General features: G+C 46.2%; 1 protein-coding gene across 2 annotated transcripts in view; it reads left to right on the forward strand.

The window, feature by feature from the left end:
• Positions 1 to 324: 324 nt before the first annotated feature.
• The window catches only part of MARCHF4 (membrane associated ring-CH-type finger 4), a 274704-nt gene continuing 257871 nt past the window's right edge, over positions 325 to 17157 (forward strand). For both annotated transcript variants that reach the window (XM_088455740.1, XM_088455739.1), the window contains exon 1: positions 325 to 1067. In XM_088455740.1, the coding sequence (XP_088311866.1) occupies positions 615 to 1067 (453 nt within the window). In that variant the 5' untranslated portion in view covers positions 325 to 614. The remainder of the gene's footprint in view (positions 1068 to 17157) is intronic.

Consider the following 17157-nt stretch of genomic DNA (forward strand, 5'->3'; position numbering starts at 1 on the left):
GACTGCTGCTCAGTCTTTGTTTTATTTGGGGCAGTATTTTGCTCTTGGTGACGTTGCTGATATGATGAATGGAGAAGACGTGAGTCAGAAACAGACGTTTGTTGGAACCATGAGAGCTTACAATTTGTCGTAATGATATTTTGGAGTGTTGCAGCCCTCTCTCTCCCTTACTTTTGTAAATGGCAAGGAATTTGTCATGCACACAGACTCTGCTTGGTTTAAAATGAGAGGTTGGAGACAATTGGAGTAAATGAGAAATTTAAGATTATTCCTAAAATGATACTGTAGTTATTGCTTGAAAATCAGTGAGTAACTTGATGTTGATAATGCAAATTTTTATTCTTGACGTTTACTTTTTATTACACTTTGGAGTAAGCTGCTAGCTAGGAGGAAGGGGCGGACAAGGCTATTTTGCAGCTGCCTGTGTGCTTCGTGTCCTGTTTTATACGAATAATTTCTCTTTGCTAAGCAGATGAGCACTTTTTTACTGATCAGTTGTTGGAGTTGTTTGTAGATACGTCAATAGAAAGTGAGCACAGCCCAAGCTTAGAGCACACTCCTAGGCGCTGACCTGGGACTTTTTCCCTTTATATCTTTGAGTGAAAAGCCCGCACATGTTCTTGAGAACCATCCTGCTCTTATGGTGCTGCGGATCTTTGAGTCCAAGACAGATGTTGCGCCATCAGGGTCTCCTCAAGTGCCGGTGCCGCATGCTCTTCAATGACTTGAAGGTCCTCTTGCTCCGGCGCCCTCCGCAGGCGCCTTGTTTGCCTATGAACAGCTCAGAATGTGACTTAGGCGCCGGAGGAGGCTTGGCGGTCAACAACAACAACCTGACAGCACTGGGACGAGCCTGGAGAGTGCGAGCAGATGGAAGCACTCCTGATGAGGACTGGTGTTATCCAGCTACAGCCCCGGGGCTCCAGCACCAGCCTATGTCCATGGTCAGCAGCACATCCTCGGATGAGTTCTATAAAGGGAAAGCAGAAGACAGATATTCCCTTGGCAGCCTGGACAGTGGCATGAGGACACCTCTTTGCAGGATCTGCTTCCAAGGACCTGAGCAGGTGAGTTCCAATCCTTGTAGAACAAATCGATTTGCATTGATCACAGCTTATCTAAATGTAGTAAGCCCATCTCCAATAATTCCTGTCTGTGGCTGGTTAGACAGTTCCCTAATATGATAATAAATGAGATAATCGTTACCTGGACCCAGGATGAGTCTGAGTTAAGTGAACACAAATTGATTGCTAGTCTTGACTAAATTGATTCCACATCTGTGTAAAAAACCCCAATAAAAATAAACCAAAAGAACAAAACATATCAGGTCAGCTGGTCAATGTATGGTTATCCAGATAGGGATGAACTACAAGTGTCAGCTGCTGTTTGAGGGACACATACAGGGGTTTAATTCATCAACAGCTGAATCAGGAAGGCTCTGAATAATGTAAGTGATCTTTACTGAAGACCTGTTCATTCTTGCCTAATGCACTAGGTATGTTTACTTCTTCAATGTGTAATTTGTGTTACTTGCTAAATTTTATAATGGCCCAACCTTTATCATCCTTTCATTCTTTCTCACTCTTCCTTGGTGTAAAAATAGAGATGAAATGTTGTATGTTTGTGGGGTTCAAACGTTACAGATTGCATACTGCTTGAAAGCACATGTCCGGAAAGGAAACATGTTTGTAGGTTCTGTATTGTATTGTATAGAGATTGCTGCAGTACTTCCTGCATGGAATGAATATCAATCTGTTTACTGTACACATCAATTAGACACCTTTTAGGCATGTCTATGGTGCTTGCTAAAGGAAAGCCGGAAATGTTTATTATATGTATCTTATCTTTGGCAGTACAAAATTCACAATTTACATATTTTACTTAGTGGTGTAAAGGTCAATGAAGTTGAAACCATCTGAACTTTAACTTTTTTGTGTTTCTTTTTATGTATATTGATGTAAGTGTAATCACAGTTAGTATACAGTATTATATAGCTCCTCTTTTTTTCCATAAATTATTTTATATGTGCCATCAACACTTGGAAAGGTGTGTACTCAACCTTGCAAATGGAAATGATTATCCCTATAGATTGTAAGCTTGGAATCAGGTCCCTCTTACCTCTTTGTCTGTTAAAAGTAAACCCAGTCTCATTGTATTACTGGTTTGTTCCTAATTTTAAAGTACAAAGAAATATGCTGGCGCAATATAAATAAATGTTAATAGATTTTTATAAATGTAAGAGGACGTGATCTAGTTAGTATACAGTATGCAAAGTCTTGCAATTGTAAACATTATTTATAAGAATTATATAAAGTCTCTTTTTAGTTGGACAGCCCAACTCCTTCACAGCAAGGCCACACCCCCTTTTCAGGCACTCGGGGGTCCCGACCTTATCATATACAAAGTTGAGAGGTATGTATTAGAGTATGGGTCAGTGCCTATAAGAGAAAGTTTGTGTCAGTGGGGCAGATTAATTTAGCCTCTGGCTTTATTGCGCAGCTTTAGCGCCCGTGTTAAGTGCTTGGAGCTGTTCAATAACTGCATGCGGTAAACACTGACTAGCCCATATGGTGCACTTAACACAGATTCTTTCTCACAGCTCTGGAGGCTGGGGCCTTCAAATACCTAGTTATGCCAGCTTCTGACTGCACGTAAACATCCACATTCAGTGCACCATCGGAGCTAGTTGCAGGCTTACTGTGGGCAATAATTGCATACCTCCTGCACTTAATCCGGGGTCTAGAGATAGTTGGGCTAAATGCAGGCAGTAATTAAATATCTCCAGGCACATAATCCAAGAGCTAAACCTGTGGCTAATTGAATCTGCCCAGTTATTTATAAGAGCGTGTGTTTGTGATTGTATTACAGAGAGTGTGAGTAAGAATGGGTACACACTCGAGCGATATCAGCACAATATCTTCTCTCCAGGCAAGGTGGATCGCACAGTGTGTACATCCGATTGCATGCTGCCACAGGTCATATATGACATCTTCTGGTTGGCCGTGCTGCACGGTCAATCAGAAGATATTGTATATGACCCCATGCTTCTGAATGTGGCTACTGAATGATATATCGTTCGGTGTGTATGGGTGACCACACTGTCATTCCGCCAGTTTCCCTGACTCCCCCTCTATCTGGCCACCTTCCCAAGCACCTTCAGTCACATCCTCTTTTATGTAACACACATTTAAAAATACTGTAATACATTGCAGTCAGACACATTACACAAGGAGCTATCAGCCCCACAATTCCTGAAACCAGCTCTGAACACAGCCACCAATTCCTGAACCAGGTGTTACCAGCACACCTCGAGTCCCCTTGCTGGTGAGTTCAGCTGCCTGAACAAGGTACATACACAGGTTTCCACGCCGATGATATTTGCATAAACACTACAAGCAAAACATACATATAAATGCATACTTTTTAATTATGTTATTTTGTTTATTAACTACAGTAACATAGCCTTAGTTGGATAGTTAAACTGGTTGATGGTATTTTCCTAAAAGTGACAAAGAAAGTAAAATACTATAACTTTAATTAAATAGTTGAAGTGTTTTATTTTATTGACTAACTTTGATGCCTGAAATGTTGAGAAATTAACAGAAAAATGTTTACAGATATTGCAGAAGAACCTAGGATAAGATAAATAAAAGTAAACATAAATAACATGAATAGAAGTTAAACATTTAGAGAAAATCCATAGAGGAAATACAGTGTAGCATGAATTGCTTTAAACATAAACATAGTGTGTTACAATAGTGACTGGGGTTTCTCCTGCTGTCAGCACCAGTGATAAAAAAAAAGCGCCCAGTAAAGCAGAAACGTTAGTATTTCTCCAAGACCGCCCCTTATTGCCCATAAGATAAGGTTGTACTTGGACTTTTGTCTTTTTTACTCCTTGCTAACCATGCAACTATGTAACTTATTCGTACTAATCTTACAGTTTTAAGGTTATCATTATTCTGAATTTATAGAAAATAAGCAATGCTACAATCCTGCAGTAAGACACGAGATAGTCCTTGGAAAAATGTGACACAGGAGAACCCAACACTGTAGTAAATTTAAAAGATTTTTATTCAAATTACCTACTGCTCATAGTGTTACTAAATGCCTGTGTGAGCCATATTTGGACTTATGTATGTTTCTATGATTATTTTATTTAGTATCATTATAACATATCAAGGTCACGTAGAGGAAGAAAAGGTAGAAACAAGCAGATCTATAACCACTTTACTTAAAACTGCACTGACTTGTTAAGCTGTTTACTACTTTTAATTTAATTGTTAATCTTAATCAGTTGTAGCAGTTTACTCTGTAACAAAACATATGTTTTGCTGTGTACAGATAGTTACATTTGATATGTGTGCCTACTTTTCCTAGAAATACTATATGTGACTAGATGATTCAGTTCTAACTCAGTGTGTATGAGACATACATACCTACACTCCCGGAAGACGTGGGAGGTTCCCGATTTTCGGGTAGCCCCCCTCGCACTCCCGGAAGTGTAGACAGATCTCCTGCATCCTGCCCACTTCTTAGTGAAGCAGGCAGGATGGGGAGATTTAATGGGGAATTTCTGGGTCCGCGAGTAGGGGAGGGGCTAAACAGTTCGATATGTAAAATTTAGCCCCGCCCTTTCATCTCAGACCTGCAAATCGCAGACATTTTTAGGGAAAGGGAGGGGACATAATTATGCCCCTCCCCCATAACCAGTGCTCCCAGCTTCTCCCGCAAAGGAATAATAAAAAGTATGGCATGAGATAGAGTGTAAGTCGATGTATATGAGAGAGAGAGAGTTTGTCAGTTTGTCTGAGAGAGGGAGTTTGTTGGTGTGCATGAGAGGCAGTGTGAGTTAGTGTGTAGTATGAGACAGAGAGGGTGGGATGTACTAAAAGGAAAATGCAGGCAAAAATCTGAAAACTGCAGTAGTCAGAGTTTTGGCCACATTTCCCACATGTACCAAGCTCCGGAATACATTACTTTCCAGAGCTTGGACCCTGTGGGTAATGCCCAAGAGAAGCTTACAAGCTTCTTTTCATATTGTGCACCGGGAGGGATCCAATCGGACCTCTCCCAGCATCACCCGCAGTGCAAGTGTCATACGATGCATGCGCAGAAGGACTCCTGGGTCATAAACCCAGAAATCCAGTTATAGTAAAAGACAGCTCTTTTCAGAAGAGCTTTCCTTTGCAATTTTAATTGCAATTTTAGGAATGTACCTGATAAGTGGTGGGAAGTACTGCATACAAAATGTGATGCGTAGTACATCCCGCCCATAGTGAGATATGTGTCTGTGAGAGAGAGGAACTCTCTGTGTATGAGAGAGTGTGAGTCTGTGTATATTACAGGGTATGCAATCGGGAAGCTGGCTGACATTATACCAACAGCCGGCTTCCCGACTGTCATATCCCGGCGAGGGTGAACTGACCGGCGTCTAGATGTAGACGCCGGTCATTTTACCCACACTGGGAGACCGGCGCCCGGCATCCCGATCGAAGTGATGCCGGGCGCCTCTGCGGACAGCTGTGGGGGGGGGAAGGGTTAGGTTTAGGGCCCCCGGGGGGGACTTAGGGTTAGGCACCCCCCTGGGAGGTTAGGGTTAGGCTAGGGGGATGGAGGGAGGTTAGGGTTAGGCACCCCTGGAGGGAGGTTAGGGTTAGGCACCTCCCCGGGGGACTTAGGTTTAGGCGGCGGGGAAGGGGGAAGGTTTGGTTTAGGCACTTAGAGGGGGGATTAGGGTTAGGCACTGGGGGGAAGGTTAGGGTTAGGCACCCCTAAGGAGGGTTAGGGTTAGGGGGGTTAGGTTAGTTCAAACTTACCTGGGGATGATCTGTATTTTCAGCTGTGTCGGCCTGTCACTGTCGGGATTTGAACCACCGGACTCGTGTCCGGCGGTAATTCGTATGTATTCCTATTACAGAGGTTGTGATAGTCGGGCTGAAATGGAATGAGAGATGGGCTGTGATTTGCTGTGCATAAGAGACTGTGAGTTCGTATGAGAGAGCATGCGAGTCATTGTGTATGGGAGAGGGAGAGATAGTGTGAGTCTGTGTGTTTGATAGAGACACTGAGTCTGTGTATATGAGAGAGAGAGTGTAAGGTGATGTGTATAAAAGAGGGAATGTGAGTTCAGGAGAGAGAGCGTGAATCTGTGTTTATGAGAGAGTCTCTGTATGATAGAAGGGGCATGAAACTGTGTACGTCTGTGACACTGTAACGTAGCATTCCACATGCAGAGACACCCGCAGTTGCACACAGAATATAAACATGCCACATATCATTTTAATCAACAGAAGCTACTTGTACATCCTATGCGCACTTTGTGAAAAAGACACATTTGAAGGTAAAAAGTCACACAAAGCTACCGAGTCACTCCCTGGCATGACGTGACTAATAGGGCTGTTTATGCACAAAGAAGTAAGATGTATGTGGACACATCTGTAGGTATACACACATACATCCAAACAGCTAGATTAAAAGAGAGGCACAATGAAGTGTTAGTGACAGGGACCGACCATAAGTTGTTTGATCTGAGGGCCAATGATTCTAAATCCATCCCTGGGGCACTGCTCCCTGCAAATCCTCCAGAGGCATAAAAGTTGGGGAGAATACATTATTAAATTCATACTCCACATATACAAAGAAGAAAAGGTTTAAAGGCATCTAAATCCAAACATTAAAGCTGTAAGTCCCTCTGTCTCCACATCCACGGCAGCTAGAAAGTTGGGTAACCCCCTTCATTTGAAAGAGTGAGTGTCATCACCATAATCAGTGTGATCACAAGACATTCTCCCCTTGAAAATAAATATCATGGAGTCCAGGAAGTGGGGAGGGTCTTCCTCAACGTGGCATCCAATAATTAAGGGGCACCCACTTTAGAAAGAGGGGGTCTTTAAAATAATGGGACCCCTTAGTGCTTATTGTCTGGTGGTCATCTGTGATCACCAGACAATGTTACACAGCATTACTGAAAACATTTTTACATATATGCAGGACCGGCGACAGGGATTGGTCTAAGCGGATACCTGTACCGGGCCACGAGATCCAGAGGAGCCCGAGGTGCACAGAAGCACAAAATGGGGCCGTGGACTCACTGTTCCAGTTGGTGCAGTGCGGCTGCCACCGGGACCCATACCCACCGCTGCGCATCTCTCTTGTAACCTGGTCTGGGCAGCGCTGGGCTCTGCCAGGTTGGTCAGATGTGACCTTGACCAGGCGGTGTGTCAGCGCTGCTCAGAACACGGAAAATGGCTGCCGAGGCCATTTTCCCAGCGTTCTGCGCATGTGCAGTAGACTCCGGGCACACTCTAGTGGGACTGGAGTCTACTAATGCTCCGGTGGCTGGCCAGCCATGTCAGAGCACTCGGGCCCCCTCCTCTCTTAAAACGCCCCTGCTGAGAACTGAGGATGGCTGGCTACAGACACTCTCCTTCCTACCCCTGAGGCATCCACATCACCGTCAACAAGGAGATCTTGCAAGAGACGGCAGACAAGAACTACACCCTGCATCATCAATGACAGAGGGACAAGTCATAATGTATTTTTACTAGGGGTGAGCGGGTTCGGATTTCTGAAATCCGAACCCCCCCGAGCCCCCCCGATCCGAGTCCGATCCGAGTCAGGCTCGACTTTTCCCGCCTGACTCGGATCTGAAATCGAGGCAAAACGTCATCATCCCGCCTTCCGAGTCTTGCGGGTTTTGGATCCTATATAAGGTACCCGCGTCGGCGCCATTTTCTCACTCGGCTGTGGACAGTGAAGAGGGAGGGTGGGAGTTAGGGCTGTGTAGTGTAGTGTAGTGTAGTGCTGCTGTTGTCCACTACTTCAAAGTCCATAGGGGCTGGCTGTGTTGTGCTGTGCTGCTGTTGTTAATAGGGGCTGTGTCCACTACTTCAAAGTCCATAGGGGCTGGCTGGACTGTGTTGTGCAGTCAGTTCTCCATAGGGGCTGTGTCCACTCCAAAGTCCTGTGCAGTGTCCCAGTCCTAAAGGAGTGCTGTAGTGTTGTCCAGGGGGTGCTCTGTCCATCAGGGGTGCTCCCCCCAAGTGCTAAAAAAATAATATATTTTCTGTGTTTGTGAATTGTGTGCGCAGTAGCCGCACGTGCATCAACAAAGTAGTGCCAAGCGTGCGCCTGTGTCATAAGTAAAGGGCCGGCTGGCTTGACCGTTAAGGGTGCTGTAACCCCCGAAAGTACACTCCAGTCCAAACCAAAAAAAAAATTATTTTCTGTGTTTGTGAATTGTGTGCGCAGTAGCCGCACGTGCATCAACAAAGTAGTGCCAAGCGTGCGCCTGTGTCATAAGTAAAGGGCCGGCTGGCTTGACCGTTAAGGGTGCTGTAACCCCCGAAAGTACACTCCAGTCCAAACCAAAAAAAAAATTATTTTCTGTGTTTGTGAATTGTGTGCGCAGTAGCCGCACGTGCATCAACAAAGTAGTGCCAAGCGTGCACCTGTGTCATAAGTAAAGGGCCGGCTGGCTTGACCGTTAAGGGTGCTGTAACCCCCGAAAGTACACTCCAGTCCAAACCAAAAAAAAAATTATTTTCTGTGTTTGTGAATTGTGTGCGCAGTAGCCGCACGTGCATCAACAAAGTAGTGCCAAGCGTGCGCCTGTGTCATAAGTAAAGGGCCGGCTGGCTTGACCGTTAAAGGGTGCTGTAACCCCCAAAGTACACTCCAGTCCAAACCAAAAAAAAAATTATTTTCTGTGTTTGTGAATTGTGTGCGCAGTAGCCGCACGTGCATCAACAAAGTAGTGCCAAGCGTGCGCCTGTGTCATAAGTAAAGGGCCGGCTGGCTTGACCGTTAAAGGGTGCTGTAACCCCCGAAAGTACACTCCAGTCCAAACCAAAAAAAAATTATTTTCTGTGTTTGTGAATTGTGTGCGCAGTAGCCGCACGTGCATCAACAAAGTAGTGCCAAGCGTGCGCCTGTGTCATAAGTAAAGGGCCGGCTGGCTTGACCGTTAAAGGGTGCTGTAACCCCCGAAAGTACACTCCAGTCCAAACCAAAAAAAAATTATTTTCTGTGTTTGTGAATTGTGTGCGCAGTAGCCGCACGTGCATCAACAAAGTAGTGCCAAGCGTGCGCCTGTGTCATAAGTAAAGGGCCGGCTGGCTTGACCGTTAAAGGGTGCTGTAACCCCCGAAAGTACACTCCAGTCCAAACCAAAAAAAAATTATATTCTGTGTTTGTGAATTGTGTGCGCAGTAGCCGCACGTGCATCAACAAAGTAGTGCCAAGCGTGCGCCTGTGTCATAAGTAAAGGGCCGGCTGGCTTGACCGTTAAAGGGTGCTGTAACCCCCGAAAGTACACTCCAGTCCAAACCAAAAAAAAATTATTTTCTGTGTTTGTGAATTGTGTGCGCAGTAGCCGCACGTGCATCAACAAAGTAGTGCCAAGCGTGCGCCTGTGTCATAAGTAAAGGGCCGGCTGGCTTGACCGTTAAAGGGTGCTGTAACCCCCGAAAGTACACTCCAGTCAAAACCAAAAAAAAATTATTTTCTGTGTTTGTGAATTGTGTGCGCAGTAGCCGCACGTGCATCAACAAAGTAGTGCCAAGCGTGCGCCTGTGTCATAAGTAAAGGGCCGGCTGGCTTGACCGTTAAAGGGTGCTGTAACCCCCGAAAGTACACTCCAGTCCAAACCAAAAAAAAATTATTTTCTGTGTTTGTGAATTGTGTGCGCAGTAGCCGCACGTGCATCAACAAAGTAGTGCCAAGCGTGCGCCTGTGTCATAAGTAAAGGGCCGGCTGGCTTGACCGTTAAAGGGTGCTGTAACCCCCAAAGTACACTCCAGTCCAAACCAAAAAAAAAATTATTTTCTGTGTTTGTGAATTGTGTGCGCAGTAGCCGCACGTGCATCAACAAAGTAGTGCCAAGCGTGCGCCTGTGTCATAAGTAAAGGGCCGGCTGGCTTGACCGTTAAAGGGTGCTGTAACCCCCAAAAGTACACTCCAGTCCAAACCAAAAAAAAATTATTTTCTGTGTTTGTGAATTGTGTGCGCAGTAGCCGCACGTGCATCAACAAAGTAGTGCAAAGCGTGCGCCTGTGTCATAAGTAAAGGGCCGGCTGGCTTGACCGTTAAAGGGTGCTGTAACCCCCGAAAGTACACTCCAGTCCAAACCAAAAAAAAATTATTTTCTGTGTTTGTGAATTGTGTGCGCAGTAGCCGCACGTGCATCAACAAAGTAGTGCCAAGCGTGCGCCTGTGTCATAAGTAAAGGGCCGGCTGGCTTGACCGTTAAGGGTGCTGTAACCCCCGAAAGTACACTCCAGTCCAAACCAAAAAAAAATTATTTTCTGTGTTTGTGAATTGTGTGCGCAGTAGCCGCACGTGCATCAACAAAGTAGTGCCAAGCGTGCGCCTGTGTCATAAGTAAAGGGCCGGCTGGCTTGACCGTTAAAGGGTGCTGTAACCCCCAAAGTACACTCCAGTCCAAACCAAAAAAAAAATTATTTTCTGTGTTTGTGAATTGTGTGCGCAGTAGCCGCACGTGCATCAACAAAGTAGTGCCAAGCGTGCGCCTGTGTCATAAGTAAAGGGCCGGCTGGCTTGACCGTTAAAGGGTGCTGTAACCCCCGAAAGTACACTCCAGTCCAAACCAAAAAAAAATTATTTTCTGTGTTTGTGAATTGTGTGCGCAGTAGCCGCACGTGCATCAACAAGGTAGTGCCAAGCGTGTGCCTGTGTCATAAGTAAAGGGCCGGCTGGCTTGACCGTTAAAGGGTGCTGTAACCCCCAAAGTACACTCCAGTCCAAACCAAAAAAATAATTATTTTCTGTGTTTGTGAATTGTGTGCGCAGTAGCCGCACGTGCATCAACAAAGTAGTGCCAAGCGTGCGCCTGTGTCATAAGTAAAGGGCCGGCTGGCTTGACCGTTAAAGGGTGCTGTAACCCCCGAAAGTACACTCCAGTCCAAACCAAAAAAAAATTATTTTCTGTGTTTGTGAATTGTGTGCGCAGTAGCCGCACGTGCATCAACAAAGTAGTGCCAAGCGTGCGCCTGTGTCATAAGTAAAGGGCCGGCTGGCTTGACCGTTAAAGGGTGCTGTAACCCCCGAAAGTACACTCCAGTCCAAACCAAAAAAAAATTATTTTCTGTGTTTGTGAATTGTGTGCGCAGTAGCCGCACGTGCATCAACAAAGTTGTGCCAAGCGTGCGCCTGTGTCATAAGTAAAGGGCCGGCTGGCTTGACCGTTAAAGGGTGCTGTAACCCCCAAAGTACACTCCAGTCCAAACCAAAAAAAAAATTATTTTCTGTGTTTGTGAATTGTGTGCGCAGTAGCCGCACGTGCATCAACAAAGTAGTGCCAAGCGTGCGCCTGTGTCATAAGTAAAGGGCCGGCTGGCTTGACCGTTAAAGGGTGCTGTAACCCCCGAAAATACACTCCAGTCCAAACCAAAAAAAAATTATTTTCTGTGTTTGTGAATTGTGTGCGCAGTAGCCGCACGTGCATCAACAAAGTAGTGCCAAGCGTGCGCCTGTGTCATAAGTAAAGGGCCGGCTGGCTTGACCGTTAAAGGGTGCTGTAACCCCCGAAAGTACACTCCAGTCAAAACCAAAAAAAAATTATTTTCTGTGTTTGTGAATTGTGTGCGCAGTAGCCGCACGTGCATCAACAAAGTAGTGCCAAGCGTGCGCCTGTGTCATAAGTAAAGGGCCGGCTGGCTTGACCGTTAAAGGGTGCTGTAATCCCCGAAAGTACACTCCAGTCCAAACCAAAAAAAAATTATTTTCTGTGTTTGTGAATTGTGTGCGCAGTAGCCGCACGTGCATCAACAAAGTAGTGCCAAGCGTGCGCCTGTGTCATAAGTAAAGGGCCGGCTGGCTTGACCGTTAAAGGGTGCTGTAACCCCCAAAGTACACTCCAGTCCAAACCAAAAAAAAAATTATTTTCTGTGTTTGTGAATTGTGTGCGCAGTAGCCGCACGTGCATCAACAAAGTAGTGCCAAGCGTGCGCCTGTGTCATAAGTAAAGGGCCGGCTGGCTTGACCGTTAAAGGGTGCTGTAACCCCCAAAGTACACTCCAGTCCAAACCAAAAAAAAAATTATTTTCTGTGTTTGTGAATTGTGTGCGCAGTAGCCGCACGTGCATCAACAAAGTAGTGCCAAGCGTGCGCCTGTGTCATAAGTAAAGGGCCGGCTGGCTTGACCGTTAAAGGGTGCTGTAACCCCCGAAAGTACACTCCAGTCCAAACCAAAAAAAAATTATATTCTGTGTTTGTGAATTGTGTGCGCAGTAGCCGCACGTGCATCAACAAAGTAGTGCCAAGCGTGCGCCTGTGTCATAAGTAAAGGGCCGGCTGGCTTGACCGTTAAAGGGTGCTGTAACCCCCGAAAGTACACTCCAGTCCAAACCAAAAAAAAATTATTTTCTGTGTTTGTGAATTGTGTGCGCAGTAGCCGCACGTGCATCAACAAAGTAGTGCCAAGCGTGCGCCTGTGTCATAAGTAAAGGGCCGGCTGGCTTGACCGTTAAAGGGTGCTGTAACCCCCGAAAGTACACTCCAGTCAAAACCAAAAAAAAATTATTTTCTGTGTTTGTGAATTGTGTGCGCAGTAGCCGCACGTGCATCAACAAAGTAGTGCCAAGCGTGCGCCTGTGTCATAAGTAAAGGGCCGGCTGGCTTGACCGTTAAAGGGTGCTGTAACCCCCAAAGTACACTCCAGTCCAAACCAAAAAAAAAATTATTTTCTGTGTTTGTGAATTGTGTGCGCAGTAGCCGCACGTGCATCAACAAAGTAGTGCCAAGCGTGCGCCTGTGTCATAAGTAAAGGGCCGGCTGGCTTGACCGTTAAAGGGTGCTGTAACCCCCAAAAGTACACTCCAGTCCAAACCAAAAAAAAATTATTTTCTGTGTTTGTGAATTGTGTGCGCAGTAGCCGCACGTGCATCAACAAAGTAGTGCCAAGCGTGCGCCTGTGTCATAAGTAAAGGGCCGGCTGGCTTGACCGTTAAAGGGTGCTGTAACCCCCGAAAGTACACTCCAGTCCAAACCAAAAAAAAATTATTTTCTGTGTTTGTGAATTGTGTGCGCAGTAGCCGCACGTGCATCAACAAAGTAGTGCCAAGCGTGCGCCTGTGTCATAAGTAAAGGGCCGGCTGGCTTGACCGTTAAGGGTGCTGTAACCCCCGAAAGTACACTCCAGTCCAAACCAAAAAAAAATTATTTTCTGTGTTTGTGAATTGTGTGCGCAGTAGCCGCACGTGCATCAACAAAGTAGTGCCAAGCGTGCGCCTGTGTCATAAGTAAAGGGCCGGCTGGCTTGACCGTTAAAGGGTGCTGTAACCCCCAAAGTACACTCCAGTCCAAACCAAAAAAAAAATTATTTTCTGTGTTTGTGAATTGTGTGCGCAGTAGCCGCACATGCATCAACAAAGTAGTGCCAAGCGTGCGCCTGTGTCATAAGTAAAGGGCCGGCTGGCTTGACCGTTAAAGGGTGCTGTAACCCCCGAAAGTACACTCCAGTCCAAACCAAAAAAAAATTATTTTCTGTGTTTGTGAATTGTGTGCGCAGTAGCCGCACGTGCATCAACAAGGTAGTGCCAAGCGTGTGCCTGTGTCATAAGTAAAGGGCCGGCTGGCTTGACCGTTAAAGGGTGCTGTAACCCCCAAAGTACACTCCAGTCCAAACCAAAAAAATAATTATTTTCTGTGTTTGTGAATTGTGTGCGCAGTAGCCGCACGTGCATCAACATAGTAGTGCCAAGCGTGCGCCTGTGTCATAAGTAAAGGGCCGGCTGGCTTGACCGTTAAAGGGTGCTGTAACCCCCGAAAGTACACTCCAGTCCAAACCAAAAAAAATTATTTTCTGTGTTTGTGAATTGTGTGCGCAGTAGCCGCACGTGCATCAACAAAGTAGTGCCAAGCGTGCGCCTGTGTCATAAGTAAAGGGCCGGCTGGCTTGACCGTTAAAGGGTGCTGTAACCCCCGAAAGTACACTCCAGTCCAAACCAAAAAAAAATTATTTTCTGTGTTTGTGAATTGTGTGCGCAGTAGCCGCACGTGCATCAACAAAGTAGTGCCAAGCGTGCGCCTGTGTCATAAGTAAAGGGCCGGCTGGCTTGACCGTTAAAGGGTGCTGTAACCCCCGAAAGTACACTCCAGTCCAAACCAAAAAAAAATTATTTTCTGTGTTTGTGAATTGTGTGCGCAGTAGCCGCACGTGCATCAACAAAGTTGTGCCAAGCGTGCGCCTGTGTCATAAGTAAAGGGCCGGCTGGCTTGACCGTTAAAGGGTGCTGTAACCCCCAAAGTACACTCCAGTCCAAACCAAAAAAAAAATTATTTTCTGTGTTTGTGAATTGTGTGCGCAGTAGCCGCACGTGCATCAACAAAGTAGTGCCAAGCGTGCGCCTGTGTCATAAGTAAAGGGCCGGCTGGCTTGACCGTTAAAGGGTGCTGTAACCCCCGAAAATACACTCCAGTCCAAACCAAAAAAAAATTATTTTCTGTGTTTGTGAATTGTGTGCGCAGTAGCCGCACGTGCATCAACAAAGTAGTGCCAAGCGTGCGCCTGTGTCATAAGTAAAGGGCCGGCTGGCTTGACCGTTAAAGGGTGCTGTAACCCCCGAAAGTACACTCCAGTCAAAACCAAAAAAAAATTATTTTCTGTGTTTGTGAATTGTGTGCGCAGTAGCCGCACGTGCATCAACAAAGTAGTGCCAAGCGTGCGCCTGTGTCATAAGTAAAGGGCCGGCTGGCTTGACCGTTAAAGGGTGCTGTAATCCCCGAAAGTACACTCCAGTCCAAACCAAAAAAAAATTATTTTCTGTGTTTGTGAATTGTGTGCGCAGTAGCCGCACGTGCATCAACAAAGTAGTGCCAAGCGTGCGCCTGTGTCATAAGTAAAGGGCCGGCTGGCTTGACCGTTAAAGGGTGCTGTAACCCCCAAAAGTACACTCCAGTCCAAACCAAAAAAAAATTATTTTCTGTGTTTGTGAATTGTGTGCGCAGTAGCCGCACATGCATCAACAAAGTAGTGCCAAGCGTGCGCCTGTGTCATAAGTAAAGGGCCGGCTGGCTTGACCGTTAAAGGGTGCTGTAACCCCCGAAAGTACACTCCAGTCCAAACCAAAAAAAAATTATTTTCTGTGTTTGTGAATTGTGTGCGCAGTAGCCGCACGTGCATCAACAAAGTAGTGCCAAGCGTGCGCCTGTGTCATAAGTAAAGGGCCGGCTGGCTTGACCGTTAAAGGGTGCTGTAACCCCCGAAAGTACACTCCAGTCCAAACCAAAAAAAAATTATTTTCTGTGTTTGTGAATTGTGTGCGCAGTAGCCGCACGTGCATCAACAAAGTAGTGCCAAGCGTGCGCCTGTGTCATAAGTAAAGGGCCGGCTGGCTTGACCGTTAAAGGGTGCTGTAACCCCCAAAGTACACTCCAGTCCAAACCAAAAAAAAAATTATTTTCTGTGTTTGTGAATTGTGTGCGCAGTAGCCGCACGTGCATCAACAAAGTAGTGCCAAGCGTGCGCCTGTGTCATAAGTAAAGGGCCGGCTGGCTTGACCGTTAAAGGGTGCTGTAACCCCCGAAAGTACACTCCAGTCAAAACCAAAAAAAAATTATTTTCTGTGTTTGTGAATTGTGTGCGCAGTAGCCGCACGTGCATCAACAAAGTAGTGCCAAGCGTGCGCCTGTGTCATAAGTAAAGGGCCGGCTGGCTTGACCGTTAAAGGGTGCTGTAATCCCCGAAAGTACACTCCAGTCCAAACCAAAAAAAAATTATTTTCTGTGTTTGTGAATTGTGTGCGCAGTAGCCGCACGTGCATCAACAAAGTAGTGCCAAGCGTGCGCCTGTGTCATAAGTAAAGGGCCGGCTGGCTTGACCGTTAAAGGGTGCTGTAACCCCCAAAGTACACTCCAGTCCAAACCAAAAAAAAAATTATTTTCTGTGTTTGTGAATTGTGTGCGCAGTAGCCGCACGTGCATCAACAAAGTAGTGCCAAGCGTGCGCCTGTGTCATAAGTAAAGGGCCGGCTGGCTTGACCGTTAAAGGGTGCTGTAACCCCCAAAGTACACTCCAGTCCAAACCAAAAAAAAAATTATTTTCTGTGTTTGTGAATTGTGTGCGCAGTAGCCGCACGTGCATCAACAAAGTAGTGCCAAGCGTGCGCCTGTGTCATAAGTAAAGGGCCGGCTGGCTTGACCGTTAAAGGGTGCTGTAACCCCCGAAAGTACACTCCAGTCCAAACCAAAAAAAAATTATTTTCTGTGTTTGTGAATTGTGTGCGCAGTAGCCGCACGTGCATCAACAAAGTAGTGCCAAGCGTGCGCCTGTGTCATAAGTAAAGGGCCGGCTGGCTTGACCGTTAAAGGGTGCTGTAACCCCCGAAAGTACACTCCAGTCCAAACCAAAAAAAAATTATTTTCTGTGTTTGTGAATTGTGTGCGCAGTAGCCGCACGTGCATCAACAAAGTAGTGCCAAGCGTGCGCCTGTGTCATAAGTAAAGGGCCGGCTGGCTTGACCGTTAAAGGGTGCTGTAACCCCCGAAAGTACACTCCAGTCCAAACCAAAAAAAAATTATATTCTGTGTTTGTGAATTGTGTGCGCAGTAGCCGCACGTGCATCAACAAAGTAGTGCCAAGCGTGCGCCTGTGTCATAAGTAAAGGGCCGGCTGGCTTGACCGTTAAAGGGTGCTGTAACCCCCGAAAGTACACTCCAGTCCAAACCAAAAAAAAATTATTTTCTGTGTTTGTGAATTGTGTGCGCAGTAGCCGCACGTGCATCAACAAAGTAGTGCCAAGCGTGCGCCTGTGTCATAAGTAAAGGGCCGGCTGGCTTGACCGTTAAAGGGTGCTGTAACCCCCGAAAGTACACTCCAGTCAAAACCAAAAAAAAATTATTTTCTGTGTTTGTGAATTGTGTGCGCAGTAGCCGCACGTGCATCAACAAAGTAGTGCCAAGCGTGCGCCTGTGTCATAAGTAAAGGGCCGGCTGGCTTGACCGTTAAAGGGTGCTGTAACCCCCAAAGTACACTCCAGTCCAAACCAAAAAAAAAATTATTTTCTGTGTTTGTGAATTGTGTGCGCAGTAGCCGCACGTGCATCAACAAAGTAGTGCCAAGCGTGCGCCTGTGTCATAAGTAAAGGGCCGGCTGGCTTGACCGTTAAAGGGTGCTGTAACCCCCAAAAGTACACT

Source organism: Taudactylus pleione, unplaced genomic scaffold, assembly GCF_031769625.1.
Source record: "Taudactylus pleione unplaced genomic scaffold, aTauple2 ptg000671l, whole genome shotgun sequence".
In the NCBI taxonomy this organism is placed as follows: domain Eukaryota; kingdom Metazoa; phylum Chordata; class Amphibia; order Anura; family Myobatrachidae; genus Taudactylus; species Taudactylus pleione.